The sequence below is a fragment of the Ochotona princeps genome, chromosome 27, assembly GCF_030435755.1.
Source record: "Ochotona princeps isolate mOchPri1 chromosome 27, mOchPri1.hap1, whole genome shotgun sequence".
Lineage (NCBI taxonomy): Eukaryota > Metazoa > Chordata > Mammalia > Lagomorpha > Ochotonidae > Ochotona > Ochotona princeps.
The window spans coordinates 26,693,156-26,709,680 of record NC_080858.1 but is presented as its reverse complement, the minus strand read 5'-3'; the positions used below and the strand labels follow the sequence as shown (position 1 = coordinate 26,709,680).

General features: G+C 47.1%; 1 protein-coding gene across 1 annotated transcript in view; it reads left to right on the top strand.

The window, feature by feature from the left end:
- NELL2 (neural EGFL like 2) overlaps nt 1-16,525 on the top strand; it is a 237,230-nt gene that overhangs the window by 185,165 nt on the left and 35,540 nt on the right. Inside the window, exon 16 of the mRNA XM_058656001.1 lies at nt 1,208-1,303. Within this exon, the coding sequence (XP_058511984.1) occupies nt 1,208-1,303 (96 nt within the window). The remainder of the gene's footprint in view (nt 1-1,207; nt 1,304-16,525) is intronic.

Below are 16,525 nucleotides of genomic sequence, written 5' to 3'. Positions count from 1 at the left end.
ACGTGGGACTGGCAAAGCCAGGTGGCCTGTTCAGTCTTAGCACTTCCATGGTTTTGGCTATACATGGGGGTCTCACACTTTGGCATTCTCCAACTCGGAGAGCCTGCATCCTAGACACCTGGAGGAAATCCCTGGCCAGGGCCTGAAAGCTGGCCAGGCTCACTCTACATGCTATGGGTGCCCACAGTGGACCCAAGAAGCTGGCCAGGCTTACTCTCCACGCTGTGGGTGCCCACAGTGGACCCAAGAAGCTGGCCAGGCTCACTCTCCACGCTCTGGGTGCCCACAGTGGACCCAAGAAGCTGGCCAAGCTCACTCTCCACACTGTGGGTGCCCACAGTGGACCCAAGAAGCTGGCCAGGCTTACTCTCCACGCTGTGGGTGCCCACAGTGGACCCAAGAAGCTGGCCAAGCTCACTCTCCACACTGTGGGTGCCCACAGTGGACCCAAGAAGCTGGCCAGGCTCACTCTGCACGCTGTGGGTGCCCACAGTGGACCCAAGCCTGTTGGGCTGAAGGGGAGCCGGGTTGTGTCACTCAGCCTGTTTCCTTTCCTTCCCTCCAGGATGCCTTAAAGTTAGCCCAGCCCCCACATTACCCTTGGTCCCTAGTTCTGTGCTCCAAGTCTTTCTGCAGAACCACTGGCGCTGTTGTAACTTTGCCTCATCCTGGAGCTGTCCTGTCCTGGCAGAGCCGCACAAGGCTCCATGGCAACCATGCAGCAGTTCCCTTCCTGGATGATGCAGTGCCAGGTCTGCAGAGGGCATGGCCTGCAGAATTCCAGCTCTCTGGCCAGAGACCCCAGGGTTCAGGCACTTCCTGTGCTGCTCTGTTTCTGGGGGGCGACTGCCCATTCCTATCACATCATCAGGTGTCTGCCATCTGTCAGGATTCCCCCAGCATTGGTCCTTCAATGAGGTACCATATCACCTTAAATAGGAGTCCCATGGTGACAGGTGTACATGGTGTTCAAAAAACTTTCCTTAGTCTGTTTTGCAAGTGAAGGTAAGTTTAATGTTGGAAAGTTAAGTCTTTAGCAAGTTGTGTAGACATTTTTTATAGTTATGGAGATATTTGATATGAAATTGTATTAGCTTTTATAATTTGATGTCCAAATATCCAAAGGCATAGAGAGAAAAACTGGGTTGGGAGTTTACCAAGCAACTAACTCCCAGAGTACTCAAGTCAGGTCTCTGGATTGTTTCAGCATTTTGTAAAGATGGCTGTAGGAACGGAGGAGCCTGCATCGCAGCTAACGTGTGTGCCTGTCCCCAGGGCTTCACCGGACCCCGCTGTGAAACGGGTGAGTGACCTTTGCTCTTCCCCTGGACAGTGCATAGTGATCCTGGCACTTAGGATCTGGGCTTGTTGATGAGGAGGAGGGAACGGGGCGACTGTGCCCTTGCTAACCAGGGCAGCTGGGTCCTGGTGTGGCCCAGGGTTTTTGTGACATCTTATTCACCGGGAACCTGTTTTTACTGGACTTGATGCCTGTGTTAAAGCAGGGAGATCAAGGTCATACGAGCTTGAATCCTAGGACACCCATTCAGGAGACTCCTCCAGCAGAACTGTCTGCTTCCCATAGACACGGCTGGGTCAGGGCATCGGGCAGCTCCCCTGAGACAGGCCTCACCCCCCAGAGGGAGGGGTGCTCAGAGAGGGGTCGCCTTACTGCCGCCTCAGCTTCACAGGGTTGGGAAGCACGTGGTGACTGTCAATACATGGAACATTTTCTTAGGGAGTTCATTTCCAGATTAGCAGTCCCCTAAACATTCTGTGCTTGTGAATTATCTAGAATTTGCTAATATGTTAAAAACACAAGTTTGGTTTTTTGTAATTGTACATCATAATTATAAGAGATTAGAGCAAAAGCAAGCACATCTAACATAATTTGCTATCTCTTATCTTGAAGCCATAGACCATCAGCTTCTGGCTAGTTTTTTATAAAAAAAATTTATCTTGTTGATGGAAAGGAAGAAAAGTAGAAACAGTGACAGTCATAGAGAGAAAGAAAAAGAGCGAGAGATCTTTCATTTGTTGTTTAACTTCACAAATGACCACAGTGGACCAAGCTGAAGTCAGGAGTCAGGAACTCCATCTGAGTCTCCCATGTGCATGGCAGAGTCCAATGCACTTGGGCCATCTTCCACTGCCCTCCCAGGTGCATTAGCAGGGAGCTGGATTGAAAGTGGAGCAGCCGGGACTTGAACCAGAATGTGGATGTGATGCTGGCATCACAGGTGATAGCATAACCCGCTGTACCAAAGTGTGGCCCCAGACATGGTAATGAGGGCTGGAGGATGTGGCCCCGGCTCATTCACCCAGCTGCTTTGTGCTGTGCCTTCGCCTGCCCACCTTGTTCCCATGCCAGACACAGAGCTCAGACCTCATGTGGATACGGATATACCCTGCCCACCTCGGTGCCCCAGCAGGTGTTCCATAGGGATTTGGTGAGTGAAGGCACTCTGATGAGGAAACAAGTGGCGTGTCTGCATTTGTGCACTGAAACTTTGGCTTGTTCGTTTAAGGAGGCCTTCAGCGTCCACTAGCTCTGTTCTCTCCTAGTGCAAGGCAATACTTACAGCCAGGGAAGAGAAGACAAGGATAATGTACCTCCCTGTAGGTCCACACCAGTGATCCCTGAGCCAGTAATTCCAACCTCCTGCCCCATGTCCTTCCCTTCCCTCCTGCTTCCCATAGTCCCCTGTGCTGTGCTGTCTGCCGACACTCACCGTGCCACCCCTTTTCCTACCTGTGCGTTTTATACCCTCCCACTTTCAGCTGACGCGTAACTCCAGCATCTTCTGTAGTGAGGGCTGCTGCAGTTTCCCTCTCCCATGGTATGGATGCATCAGAATTGTGTGCATTTCCAAGGAAAGGCCTGGCTTCAGCTTGCCCTGCCGGAGTTGGCTGCTGTCTGGTGCTATGGAGATCAGACTGACTCCCAGCCCCAGGAGCCGTGTGCCAAGCCTCACAATGGGGCCACTGAGAATGACCTGTGAGAGGTCCCCAGCATGTGCGTGTTTCTTCATGGGGAAGGCAGAAACCTTTAGCTACCTGCACAGAGGAGTCGTGGGTGCTTTTCACTGAGTGAAGCTGATTTTCCATGGGTTTCTCTCACCACCACTGTATAAAGTCATCCATGCGTACATCATAGCTTCATTTTTAATTAAACTTCCTAATAGACCATCAGGTGTTTTACTGGGATTTACCAGGGTGGTTATTTCTTGGATAATTCAGTGAAATGTATGGAAAATCTGTATGCTGAACTTCAACAGCTCTGTCACTGCCATATCGCATTTATTATACAACTGTTAACTCTTGGCACATGTGTGTCTGATGATCTAATTAATATGCAAAGCTATCTCATTATGCTAAAAGTAAATCTCCTGGTAATGATTTAAAGCACAATTCTAAAATGTATGACAGTCCCCGATAAGCAACTTCTGACTTAAATCAAATGAAAATGTTTGTAACTGGGGGAAAGTTGGTATCAAATGGAAAATCAGAAAAAAAAACTTGCTACACTATCAGGAAAGAATGAGACATTTTCGTGATAAATGGCGCTTTTTTCTCCCTTGCGTATGGAATAATGGGTTTCTTAGTCTCAGATCAAAACATGAGATGAGAATTTAATTATCCTTAGTGAGTAGTTAAATGAATATAAATTTCAGTTGCATTCCTAAGTGTGTTTGCAGATTTTTAGGCTTTGCAGCCTCAAAAGGATAAAACGAATCATGAAACACATGAGTTTTGTTACCGTGCAAAGCTGGCTTTAAATGGATTGAGGTTGGTTGATTAAAATCTTTAATTTCATGTATTGATACATGCATGAATGTTAGTTATTATAGGCAGTACAATCCTTTTCTAACAAAAAAGTGATTTTGCAGACATTATGTATACTTAGCTTATTGTTAATGTCAAAACTGTTGAGTTTCCTGGCATGGTTGAATAAGCATGTTTCTCAACATGGAAGATACATGTTGATTGGATTTCATGACCACTTAGCAAGATCTTCTTAGGGTGTAGCTTTCAAAAGCTTGCATCAGTTTAATCATTTTACATAGAAAGATGAGAAAAATTTAGACATAAGAGAAAGTGCTACAAGCATGAATACCATCACGGAGCTTTTCTTACCAAGATGACTCACAGTGAAGTTCCATGACCAACAGGATGGTTGTTTTAGTTGTTTTGCTTTTGTTTTTAACTTATCATCTTGGATTTATTCTGATCTTGCTGAAAAAAAAAATCAAGTTCATGTACAAGAGCCAAGATTGGATTTAGTTGCAGGAAGGACAACTGATTGGGGTTGAGGAAAGCTCTGCCCAGGTCGTCCAAAGTCCAGTGCGGAGTCTGAGACTTTTAAGGAGGAGGTCTGGAGGGGCTCCAGGAGAGGTGTCAGAGCCAGCGCCTGAGGCCTTGGGGGCCGGGGAGGAGGTCTGCAGGGGCTCCAGGAGAGGTGTCAGAGCCAGCGCCTGAGGCCTGGGGGGCCGGGGAGGAGGTCTGCAGGGGCTTCAGGAGAGGTGTCAGAGCCAGCGCCTGAGGCCTGGGGGGGTGGGGAGGAGGCAGTGCCTGACTGTGCTGATGAACAGGGAAGAAATGAACTAGACATGAGCTATGGGGTTGTACCCAGTGGTGCCCTTCCTTTTGTGAATCAGAAAAAGTAAAAGAATAAAGACCTAGAGCCCTCTCACTGAGGCCTTCAGGCATGCCCTGTGTGTCAGCAGCCTGGATGCTGCTGCCCAGGTCCCTGAGTAAGACCCACCTTGTGTGGTGTTAGCCAAACACCTGCCCCTTCCTGACACACAGAGGGAGTGGGCAGAGAACACAGCAAGGCAAGTCAGAAGGTGCCAGCCGATGAGCTGAGGAGGGCCGGGCACCATGTGTAGGGCTCTGCACTGTCTCACTGATGCAGCCATATTGGAGTGTCATGTTGGATTCTAGTAAAACGTCATAGAGCTGCTCAAGGTTTGTTTAATATCCTTGAATTACCTGGAGACAACCTGAGCTGTTATCAAAAAGGGGGACAGAATAATAAATGACTCAAGTTTCATTCATAAAGCAGATTTAAGTATAAGTTTAATATAGTGGTTTGAAATGTTCAAATTATACTTTATGTTTACTTGACAATTGAGTTGTTTCTAATGCAAGTATTTAAGTTAATATGAGTCTTGGTGCAGTTAGAAAATGGAGGTTCTCTTGGGACACCTAGAAAACCTCTCACACGTGCCAGGTGGCTGTTGTGTGTCTCCCAGCTCTGGGAGGGAAAGGCCACCTGATTGACAGTGGTGAGGAGGGTCCTTCGTGGGGCTGCAGAGGGCAGGGAGCTGTGTTCCTGGAGAGAGGACTCCGGGACGGAAGCCAGGCAGTGTTAGGGAGTGTGGAGAAAGTTATCCTTGTTGGTTTAAAGCTATCAGCAATTCTTGCCAGGGGGTCACTGCTGTGTGAGAGCATGTATTATACCTGTGTGTATCCATTCTAATTTATTCTTACTTCAACCAGCAAGCCAAATGAAGTCACTTTTCACCATTTTGTTTAATTTTGTTTTACACTTTACTGAACATCTCATGAGTATTCAGATGTGTCCAGGGTGTAACCTGAGAGGACAGAGAGCCCGTGACAGCCTTTCCAAGCCTCTGCTGGAGGTCTAGCCCGGGATCCTGCTTCCCAGGCTAGACTCCCCGACTTGAACTGCTGGAGGAGTCCCCAGCCTCCTGACAGAGCCCGTCTGCTGCTTGGGGCTGCCTGTGATCTCTCTCACATTCTAAGATGCGCTGATGGGCCTCTGTTGCTCAGCTGCCCTCGCAGGTCCGTGGAGGTGGCTGCACAGCAGCACCTGGCAGTCTCTTCCGGTTCACGGTGCGTGCTGGGGGCAACATGTCCTGTCCACTCCTGTCACCGTGTCCCCTCCTGTGGCTCCTTCTTCCTCGGTGACATCCCTGTTCCTCAGTGTTCTCTGTGCTGTGCTCACAAGAGGACTTGGCGACCTTCTCATGCTTAGGCCACAGGATCAAATCTCACTGAAGGGGATTCCATGTTGTCTTGCACCTCCTAGTTGAACTGTAGGTTCCTGGAAACACAGATTTTCCACTCGTTGCCTCCTCAGCCCCGGTTCTCCAAGCCCATGCTCTCACAGCACTGGCTCTGGCGGGTCTGTTGCTCTCACAGCACTGGCTCTGGAGGGTCTGTTGCTCTCACAGCACTGGCTCTGGAGGGTCTGTTGGTCTCACAGCAGTGGCTGTGGCGGGTCTGTTGGTCTCACAGCACTGGCTCTGGTGCGGGTCTGTTGGTCTCACAGCACTGGCTCTGGTGCGGGTCTGTTGGTCTCACAGCACTGGCTCTGGCGGGTCTGTTGGTCTCACAGCAGTGGCTCTGGAGGGTCTGTTGGTCTCACAGCACTGGCTCTGGTGCGGGTCTGTTGGTCTCACAGCAGTGGCTCTGGAGGGTCTGTTGGTCTCACAGCACTGGCTCTGGAGGGTCTGTTGGTCTCACAGGTGCATGCCATTCCTGGGATCAGGATGGCAGCCAGGCTCCGTCTCCTCAGACTCGGTGTCGCTCTCTGTTCTTTGCTTACGGGCTTGCTGCATGCCATGCTGGCAGGTTAGCAGCATCTGTTTCCTTGCTTCCCTTGGTGCCATCCTCCTGTTAATCCTGGCGCTGTGCCCAGAACTGGGTCTTTCTGCTGACCCCCTTCATTCCCTACGCCCAGGCTTTGTGTAATGCTTGCATCTGTTCATCTGGGAATTTGCTTTTACTTTGATTAAGTATATTTTTTTGCTTCCACATGCTTTTCTTTCATATCCTTTGATACTGTTTTCTCTAGTAGTCATTCTTTCCTTGTGGTTTTTTGTTTGTTTTTGTTTTTCCTTATTCCTTCTTTCACATCTTTATCCATTTTGAACATCTTTGCCTCCCGTGAGAAACTGAGCATCTCACTATACTACCCGACGTTCGAACAGCTCTGACCCTGCCTTTCCTTGGCACACCCCACAGGTGGTACGATGTTTGCCTTCCTGGCTCTGACAGGTAAAGATAATGCTTCCTCCCGCCCCCTGCACAGTGGACGTGGCACGTGAGTGTGCGCCCGTGTGCGTGTCCTGCACATGTGCCGGGGCAGCTCTGTAGGACTTTGTTCCTTCAGGACCACATTTTCCATGCCTCTAAGAGCTGCTGCTCATGCCCCATGGGAAAGCCTGTATCTTGGTGAGCTTTATTGCTCAGTTCATGTGGAGTGTCTGAGCAGTGTTCGTGGAAAAGGAGTTTTAGGCTATACACTTCTTTCTTAGTCTTCCTGGATTTGGGAATAAAACTTACCTGCTTTTCTCATATTGGAGGTGCTTGGATACTCCTGAGGGCAGGGAGCTTTGGATCCCTACACATCTTCATGCTATAAAGCTGAACTCCTGTGGGCCCAGAGAAAATGGTGGTTGTGGGAAGAGCGATAGTGGTCTGAGCGGGCGTGAGACCACTCACCAGGATGGGGACTGGCGTGGCGGCTGCTCCTCCTTGCTGACGGGGAGGATGCAGTACAGGAAGGCCCTGGCCCAGGGCTGCTCTCTCTTGCTCTGTGGTATCAGTGCTTTCTGAACGACGCCACTGAGACTGACACCCCAGAGCCCATAGAACCAGCTATGGTGATAAGTGCGTCTCCTTTAAACTCTCACTTCAGAGAATAAATTATATTCTAGGTAGATCTTTTAAGATTAAGCCAAATGTGGTATATGCGTGCCTAATGAAGTCATAAAACTGTTTAACAAGAAAGCACCAGGGGAATTAAGGGAGAGGGAAAAGGAGGGAAAGAATTATGGCTATCTTGGAATTGTACTCATAAAGCCTGTTCTCTTAAAATACCTATGTGGGTTTGGGTTGGGTGCCGCCAAGGCAGGAGTGTAGCTCATGGGCAGAGGTAGAGCCAGGACTGGGAATGGTGGCTGCATAACAGTGGCAGGTGATACAGGCTCCCAGGAGCCCCTGCCGTCAGCGTGCCCTCTGACCACCTCAGTCCTGGTCGTCTGTCTTTGCCACACTGACCTTTGCTTTTCTCATCTCTGTCTCTGTCTCCCAGCCCCTGGTTCACTCCCCTGGGGCCACCACAGCCAAAGCTAGGTGAAGACAGGACAGGTTGTAAATGCTGACTGGTTGCCAGTGTGGGTGACAGGAGCCCAGCCACATCATAGGCTGTCACTAGCCTCCCTCTGAGCAGGAGGCTGGAGGTGGCGGGGAGCCAGACCTGGTCCATGGCTGTCACAAGCAGCCTGCTCTAACCCAGGCCAGCAGCTTGCTCAGCTTTCTTGTCCTTTCTGCCTTAACCGCATTCCTTCCTGCATGGTTTTCTTGAGAATGGAGGTGCTGCTGGCAATTCTGTGTTTTTCATATGGTGTTACATGTTTCATATTTCATAAGTAATCAGTGGATGTTACTAAAATATAATTATACTCTTGCATTGGGGCTAGTTAAACCAGTTGCACCATACTGAAGACGAGCTTTCATAGTTTACTTGACTCGTGATCACATCTTAAGTATGAACCAAAAATACAATGTGTGGGCTCTAAAACAAATGCAGATGGGCAGTGCTGGCAAGGCAGAGTGTATTAATCAATGTAAGCACCACGTAGTTGAGTTCTTCCTGCACTCCTTTGTGCCATGTCTTAAAATACTCTGGGCCACACACTTTTAAGTTCTTGGAAGTAGGGAGTATGTTCAAGGAAAAGTTTTGGAAAGATACCAATCATGGCATGCATAGCACAGTCTGAGATTGAATGCTGGATGCTAAATGTGGTCATGGGAGAGGAGAAAGCTGGTGTGTGTTGTCCTCACATTGCAGGGAGCTATGATCAGAGAGAAAGCTGGTATGGGATTGTCCTCACATGCAGGAAGCTGTGGACGTGGGAGAAGGGCTGCGAATTGTCCTCGCAGTGATAGGAAGCCGTGGAGTTGTGGGAGTAAGCTGGGGTGGGTTGCCCTCACTTTATTGGGAGCTGTGGAATAGAGAGAACGCTGGAATGTAACTGTCTTCATACATGTGGAGCTTAGCCAGATGGGGATTAGGAAGAGCTCATTCTGTGTTGCTCCAAAGAATAAAAGCCGTGAGTTTATGAGGAGGGCAATTTGACCTCCAAACAAGAAAATCCTGTTCTCACAATACGTATGAAAAGGAAAAGCCTAGCCTAGCATGTACTTGGAGTGGATTGTATTTGACCAGTTGTCGGGATCATGCAGGCCTTGTGTGCCCTGGAGTAAGTTTTACCCTTGCTGGAACGGATTGGCCTATGTGAGCGTTAGGAACTGTTGCACTTCCTGCTCCTCTTCATGGTGACTGCTTCCAGCCACGTGTCGTGGCACCTGTTTGTTGATGAAGAGGCAGTGAGTGTGAATGGGAGGGGTCTGGGGGTGACTTCTTGGGTGCACATCGTGGCTCTGCGCTGACTTGCGGTGGCTTGATGCCTGTGTTTGCTGGTGCTGCTTTGGCCTAGAATGACAGTTGTAGCACCCATGTGCCTGGGTTGGTGGGAAGGCTTGGCACAGCAATGGCTCAGTAGGCAGCCATGCTGGTGGCTTCACATGAGGAAACACTCTCACAGGCGATGTCGCCCTCTCCTGTCTATGTAGCCGGGGGAATGGGGACAGCACGAACTATGTCAGGAGTGTTGGCTTAGAGGAGTGTGTGCCTTCCACTATGACATATTAGGTGACAAAATAAAGGCCTTTGAAATGTGGGCTGCAGGGCCTGCTGTCTGCCCTCTGCCACACACAGCAGAGTGAGCTGTGTAACGGAGCCAGCCACAGGGCACTTCTTGTCTCCGGAGTCCTGCCACCTACCTGATGGTAGGCACAGAGCAGCCCTTGTTTGAGGGACGAACTCTCCCGGCTGCAGCTAAGTGCCTGCCAAGTGTAAGCACAGATGCTGGCAGCGGGTATGGCAGCCCCAGAAGGAAGTTCTCTCAGCAAGAAGGGGCAGCTTGAGCCTGCTCCTGACCAGTGTACTCGGGCACAGGCAAGGCTGAGGAGAGGTGTGAACACGCTCCCAGCTAGGAGACAGTGTTAAAGCCAGTCACTCCATGTTCAAGGCTGAGGAGAATTAGGAGACAGAATAAGAATGAACTTGGGCCTCTACGTTGTTCAAATGCTTCATCTAAACAAGAGGAAAAGAACTTTGTTATTTGCAGCGTTTCAAGATCTGGGTCTGAATCTCCTTATTTTGTTCATTAAGTGACGTGTGCTCTTCCGTTTGCTTGAACAGTCTGTAAGATAGGAATTGCTCTGTCATGCTGCTTGTTTCTGCAGATTTTTGAAAGGCCCTACTCTGGTCTTGAAATTAACCTTGCTTTAACAATCATACAAACTAAAAAAACCTAAAATAAATAGACAAACAACAAAAAGTAGAGCTTGGAATCTGACAGGAAAGAGCTGATGTGGATTGGCTCATGCCTCGCTGGGTGGGACACAAAGATTAGTCACTCCTCACCATGGTGTTGAGGATGTTCCTGTACCCCCCCAAAAAAATGTTCTGCACCTTAATTGTCGACAAATGTCTTGTTAGAGTTACAAGCCAGTCTAGAGTATCCAAAAATCTGCCAAGATCAGCAAAATTATACTTCAACACAACAAATGGCTAAATACTAAAATGAAATAGACACGGGACAGCTGAATGGTACCTTATAGCCATTTTAAGGTATATAGCAGCCGGTCCTGTATATAAACTAAAATTGAAATGTCAATGAGCTAATCAGAGGTTGTGGTTAAGAACTTGCTTTTTTTTTTTTAACATACTGGTTACTCAAAACCATGTCAATTCCATAATGTTGCAAATTGCTGTTGATGTTATATTGGGACTCTTAATTGACTGGGATGATACTACCAGCTCTAACTTCGAACCAGAAATGGTCTCCCCAAGAAACTGTTCAACCCATCTGGACAATAAGTAGCTGGACTCTATGCTTGGTATACGTATGCAAGGAAAGAATCTTGATTGAATTTGAACTGTAATACTACATCAAGGTAGAGGAATCCACCAGGGGGGAGGGGCGTGGGGAGAGGTGGGGGGATTCCCAGAGCCTATGAAACTGTCACATAATGCAAAATAATTAATAAAAAAATAAATCAAAAGACCTAGAAGAAAAAAAAAGAAATTAACCTTGCTTTGTCCCTTTTGTATAAAACCAAATACTTTCCTACTGCATGTTATTATCTTAAGACATGTTTAATGAAGGAAAATGACATCAGTTGATAGCAACTGTTCCTGTTTGACTTTAATCCAGTTGTCTGTAGACGTGAGAGTTTGTGATTCATTATGATCTGGTTTTGACCATTTATAACATGGGTAAATTAAAGCACAGATGCCATAAATAGTTCCAGATAGGCAAGAATGAAGAGCAAGGCACACGTTAAAGGATGCCCATGGCTTCACACAGAGGGCACCAGCCAGGGCTCCAGGCTTCAGTGCCTTGCCGAGTATTGTGCACTCTGCACTGGGGGGCGGTACTTGAGGTCTAAAATCAGCGAGCTGGGGGAGCAGCCAAGTTAAGCCTGTGTAGGAGCCAGGTAGGGAGGGCTGTTAGATGTTGTGGATCATTAGGAACCATTCATAGCGCATTACCTACGGTCAAGTCTGTAGGAGTTTTGTTCTCGCCATGAAGGGGAGACATTTACCCTTGGACAAGTCCTTCCCCTGCCATGGGCCTTGCTTGCTGTACATCAGGGACATTTCAGATGCTCCTAATTGCACACCTAAAGTGCTCAGCATCCCCCTGCCTCGGTGTGGTGTTGGAGGCCATGATGCAGGTGCCTCCGCTAGCCCTTTCCTCTGGCTCCCTTGTCGGCTCCTCTGCCTGTCCCTCTGTCTTGAAGCAGCAGACCTGGCCAGAGTGTAGACTTGAGCACTGTTGCCCAGCCCTCTCTCCCACGGAACTCACTTCCACCTGCTCTTCTTCAGCCGCTCCAAAGCCTCCAACATCCCAGGCCTGTTCTCTACATGCATGACAGCCTGGATCCCCATGTCGCCAGGCTTTCCGGTGCTTCCCTTTCTTCCTGTAGGTGTCGCCTGAGCCCCCAGAGTGCCCTTCTCCCTTCTGCCTCCCAGCACATAGTGCAGCTGAGTTTCAAACAGTATGTTGAGGCTAATAATGCACGAGTGTGGGGATCAAAGAGGAGCAGGACTGAGGCTGGACGGGGGTTGCAGGAAGCCCTCTTCCTGAGGTGGGTGCTGGCAGCTGCCTGGCTCAGTGAGGTGCAGGGTCTCCATGAAGCTAGGGGCTGTGTCTCTCCTCATCAAGCCATGGGGAGCAGCCTGCACCCTGTGCTCTCTGGCCATGTGCTGTGATAATGTGTGCAGTGTGAGCTGGTGGGGTGACATGTTCCCACTGCCTGCACAGAGTGTGCTGCCCAGGCAGCGCGTGAGTGTGTCCCACTAGAGTGTGCTGCCCAGGCAGCGCGTAAGTGTGTCCCACTAGAGTGTGCTGCCCAGGCAGCGTGTGAGTGTGTCCCACCCAGAGCCTGTCATTTTTGCCGATTTTCTCTTCACCTGGGATCCTGGTCCTCTCTCGGTCATCAGTCTTCAAACTCAGGACATCAACTGAGACGGTACTTCAACAAGTCAGTCCAGTCATTTACAGAAAGGTTTGTAGGACTGAAGTGTAACTTGGCTTACATATAGATTAAAGCACTAATGTTAGGAAATTATTTAATAGTTTACTTTAAAATTGCTACTGCAAATGGGAGGCATTTGTTGCCTACTGGAGTCATGGACTGATTCTGATGGACAGCTTGTGCTTGGTGGTAGTCACAGGGACCTGAGAATGCAATGTGGCACCCTTTCTCTTTTTTTAAGATTTATTTATTGCTATTGCAAAGTCAGATATATATAGAGAGGAAGAGAGACAAAGAGGAAGATCTTCTGTTCAATGATTCATTCCCCAAGCAGTTGCTATAGCCAGAACTGAGCCAATTTGAAGCCCGGATCCTGGAGCCTCTTCCGGGTCTCCCATGCAGGTGCAGGGTCCCAAGGCCCTGGGCCGTCCTCAGCTGCTTTCCCAGGCCACAAGCAGGGAGCTGGATGGGAAGTGGAACTGCTGGGATTAGAACCGGCACCCAAAGAGAATCCTTGCGTGTTCAAGGCGAGGATTTTAGCCACAAGGCTATTAAATATTTACTTAATACTTAAAAATATTTACTTAACATTTGAAAATATTTAGTTGTTAAAGAAAGTTTATTTCCAAGTGAGATTAACATGTTTCCTTTTATTAGAATTTTACAGCCACTCTCTTTATCTGCTGACTTGGCAATGTTGCTGTAATTTACAATTAAGATTCATACTCATTTAGCTTCTAAAGATATTTTGGAAACAGTTGCTTTTTGTATTGAAAAAAAGATGTAATATATAAAGCACTAAGGCATTCCGAAGTTTCCTTACAGTGGTTTCTGAAACTTAAATCCTATTTCCGGGAAGTTAACAAGCCCAGGCCTTGTGGGTTTTGTTTCCGGTAGAAGTTATGGCTATTTCTAGCTAGGACTTTTTTTTTTTTTTTTTAGACAAGGACTTATTCAGAATAATAAAATAGGCTTAAGGAAGCAAATTGCTATGGCTTACAAGTGAATTGGTTTTGATGTGCCCTCTGAGGATAACCTTGAAATCACTAATAATACCAGTACTTTGGCACTGGATTGCTTTGTCATTTGTGGATTTAATTATGGGTGGCATGTCTTCTCCTTGCCACAGATGACAAGCATGGCATGCAAAATATTCTGGGAGTTTGGTAGACAGTTTTGAAGTCTGATTATACCTTGCATTCATTTATTTTATAAAAATTGATTCATTTATTTGAAAGGCTTAGAGTGAGAAAGAGAGTGCTGGGGGTGGCACCCAGGTCTCTCCTGTGTCCTCCAGGACTTTGTGCCCACAGGCTGCCCTGAACAGCTTGTTACTCCTCTCTGAAAGCTTTCACATCCTGAAATAATGTGTTACCATCTTGCAGTGACTTGAATGAAGTGGGTCTATATAAATAGACCAGGTCAAATCATAATCTCTAGAATTTGAACCAAATCAAGTGAAGCTCTTTAAGAACAATAGTGAATAGTCACCCTATGACTTGGTGGCTATGCTAGGCTTGCTTTTAAAACATTTTTTATTCTTCCTCATTCTGTGTGTATAGCACAGAGCCTTTCCCATTGTAGTTGATTTCTTTACTATAAATTTGCATTTTAAAACTGAATGATTTTACCCATAGCTGGAATACTCCATCATGGGATAAGGGTTTTTGGTTTGTTCACACATATTTTGGTCTTTGAGAGGTCTTGAAAAACTTAGTGAAATATGCATATATTAACAATGTATGCATTACTTTCAAGTTTTTGCCAGCAAAATAAACATATGTATTTCATTTCCCTCTATTTTTGGAAGTATTCTTTTGTACTGTCCATATACTTAAAATTTTGATAATGCTGCATTTGAACCATTTTCCTAGTTCTTGAAGACATTTAGCAAAGGAGAGAGACACTTGTGTAGGAGAGGCTTAGAGGAGAGGGAAGAATGATCACAGGCTGAAGTAAAATCCTAGGGAAATTGTGGCTTCAGACATCGTATTTCAGTAGAGGTTTACTGTGCATCTGTGTAAGGGATAATATAAGGTATTGTGGGATTGTTAAAGACAAGTGCAACCAAACATGTATCTAGAAGGAATTTATGTTCTGGCAGAGTCACTTCTGAAGGTACAAGTTCCAGCATTCCCTGCAGCTGGTGAGACCTCAGCAGGCCCACTGCCCACGTGCTGCCACAGGTGCCAAGAGGAAGCAGGCCAGGATGATCTTGTGAAAGGGTCTGCCTGGGGGTGACAAGGTGGCGGCGGTCATGGTGGCTTCTGTCACCTTTCCTTGTAAAGGAAAGGTTAGGGCATGGTGCTGGGCCCACTCACCCATGCTGAGGCCATGGGATGGTACCAGAGGCAGCAGGAGTAAGAGGTTACATGACAAGTGCCTGTGTGAGCGATAGTCACACAGAGACAGAGGTGAGAGCCAGGCAAGGCCCCGCCAGTTGAGCACCACCGCTCCTTCCTGTCATGCTGGCGGCCAAGCTTCTGACACAGAAAGCCTCCAGGGACAAGCCACGTACACACTGCGGTTCACAAGTTGTTGTTTGCATCCTCTGTTAGATCACGTCTCTACATTTAAACTAACATTCAGTTTCATTTATTTCACATCTCATTGACTAAAGTACTTGAAAACATGGAAAGGTACTAAAATTCCTAGAAAAAATAATATTGTTACATAAAAGTCAAGTTTAATTTTAAAACCAAAAATAATTAAGATGCTTTTATCCCAACTCATGAAAACATAGGATTTTCATGTGTCACTGAAGATGTGAAATTATATGGTAAAAATATATGCAGATAGCAAATAGAGTAAATCTGAATTCTCAAAATATTTTCACAAAAGTACTGTAAAATAGCTATAATTGTCCCTGTTGTTTCAGATAATAAAGTGAATCAGCAGATTTAACTAGCTTGCCTTACTTCACAGATATTAAATGTCCAGTGCTAGATTTTGAGTTCAGATTTTTTTGCTTCCAGTGACTGGAATGTTGTGAGCTGTAGATGTATGTGGTATTGTCGAAGTATCTGCTCTTCATGAAGTGTGTGTATATGAGTGAGTGAGTGAGAGAGAGAGAGAGAAGATGAGTGAGTGAGAGAGAGAGAGAGAGAGAAGATGGAGGAGGAGGAGAGCAGAGAGGGGAGAGAAAGAAACAGCCCCTAAGCTAGAAGCCAGAGAGGCCGGATGAGCCCGAGACTTGCCTTGCTTGCTTTTCCAGTTGGCTGCCTCCATTCCTGACAGTACCAACCTACTAGCCTACCATTTTTTCTCCATCATGTCACTGAGTAGTTAGTGGTATCTGTGAATGCTGATCATATATTAACTTCTAAGGTTTTCTATTTGAAATTTTGCTCTTAAGGGCAAAAGTATTTGTGAATCTCCACAAGAAGATTTCTATCCATGAATCTCTAAAAATAATTTTGTATGCTAAAGCAGAAAAGAAATATTCCTGATTTCTCCTAAACTCCATCAAGGTCATCAGCATGTATGGCTCTTTGCCTTCTCAATAAGTTTTTTTTTTTCTTTTTAAGATTTATTTATTTTTATTGGAAAGGTGGATATACAGAGAGGAAGATCTTCTGTCCGATGGTTCACCCCCCAAGTGACCGCAACGGCTGGAGCTGAGCCAATCCAAAGCCAGGAGCCAGGAGCTCTTCCTGGTCTCCCACATGGGTGCAGGGTCCCAGAGCTCTGGGCCGTCCTCAACTGCTTTCCCAGGCCACAAGCAGGGAGCTGGATGGGAAGCGGGGCCGCTGGGATTAGAACCAGCGCCCATGTGGGATCCTGGCGCGTGCAAGGCGAGGGCTTTAACCACTATGCTATTGAACTGGGCCCAGTTTTTCTTTTTTTTAAAGATGTATTTGTTTTTATTGGAAAGGGAGATCAGATTTATGGAGAGGAAATAGAGAAAGAAGGATTTTCCATCCACTAGTTCACTCCCCAG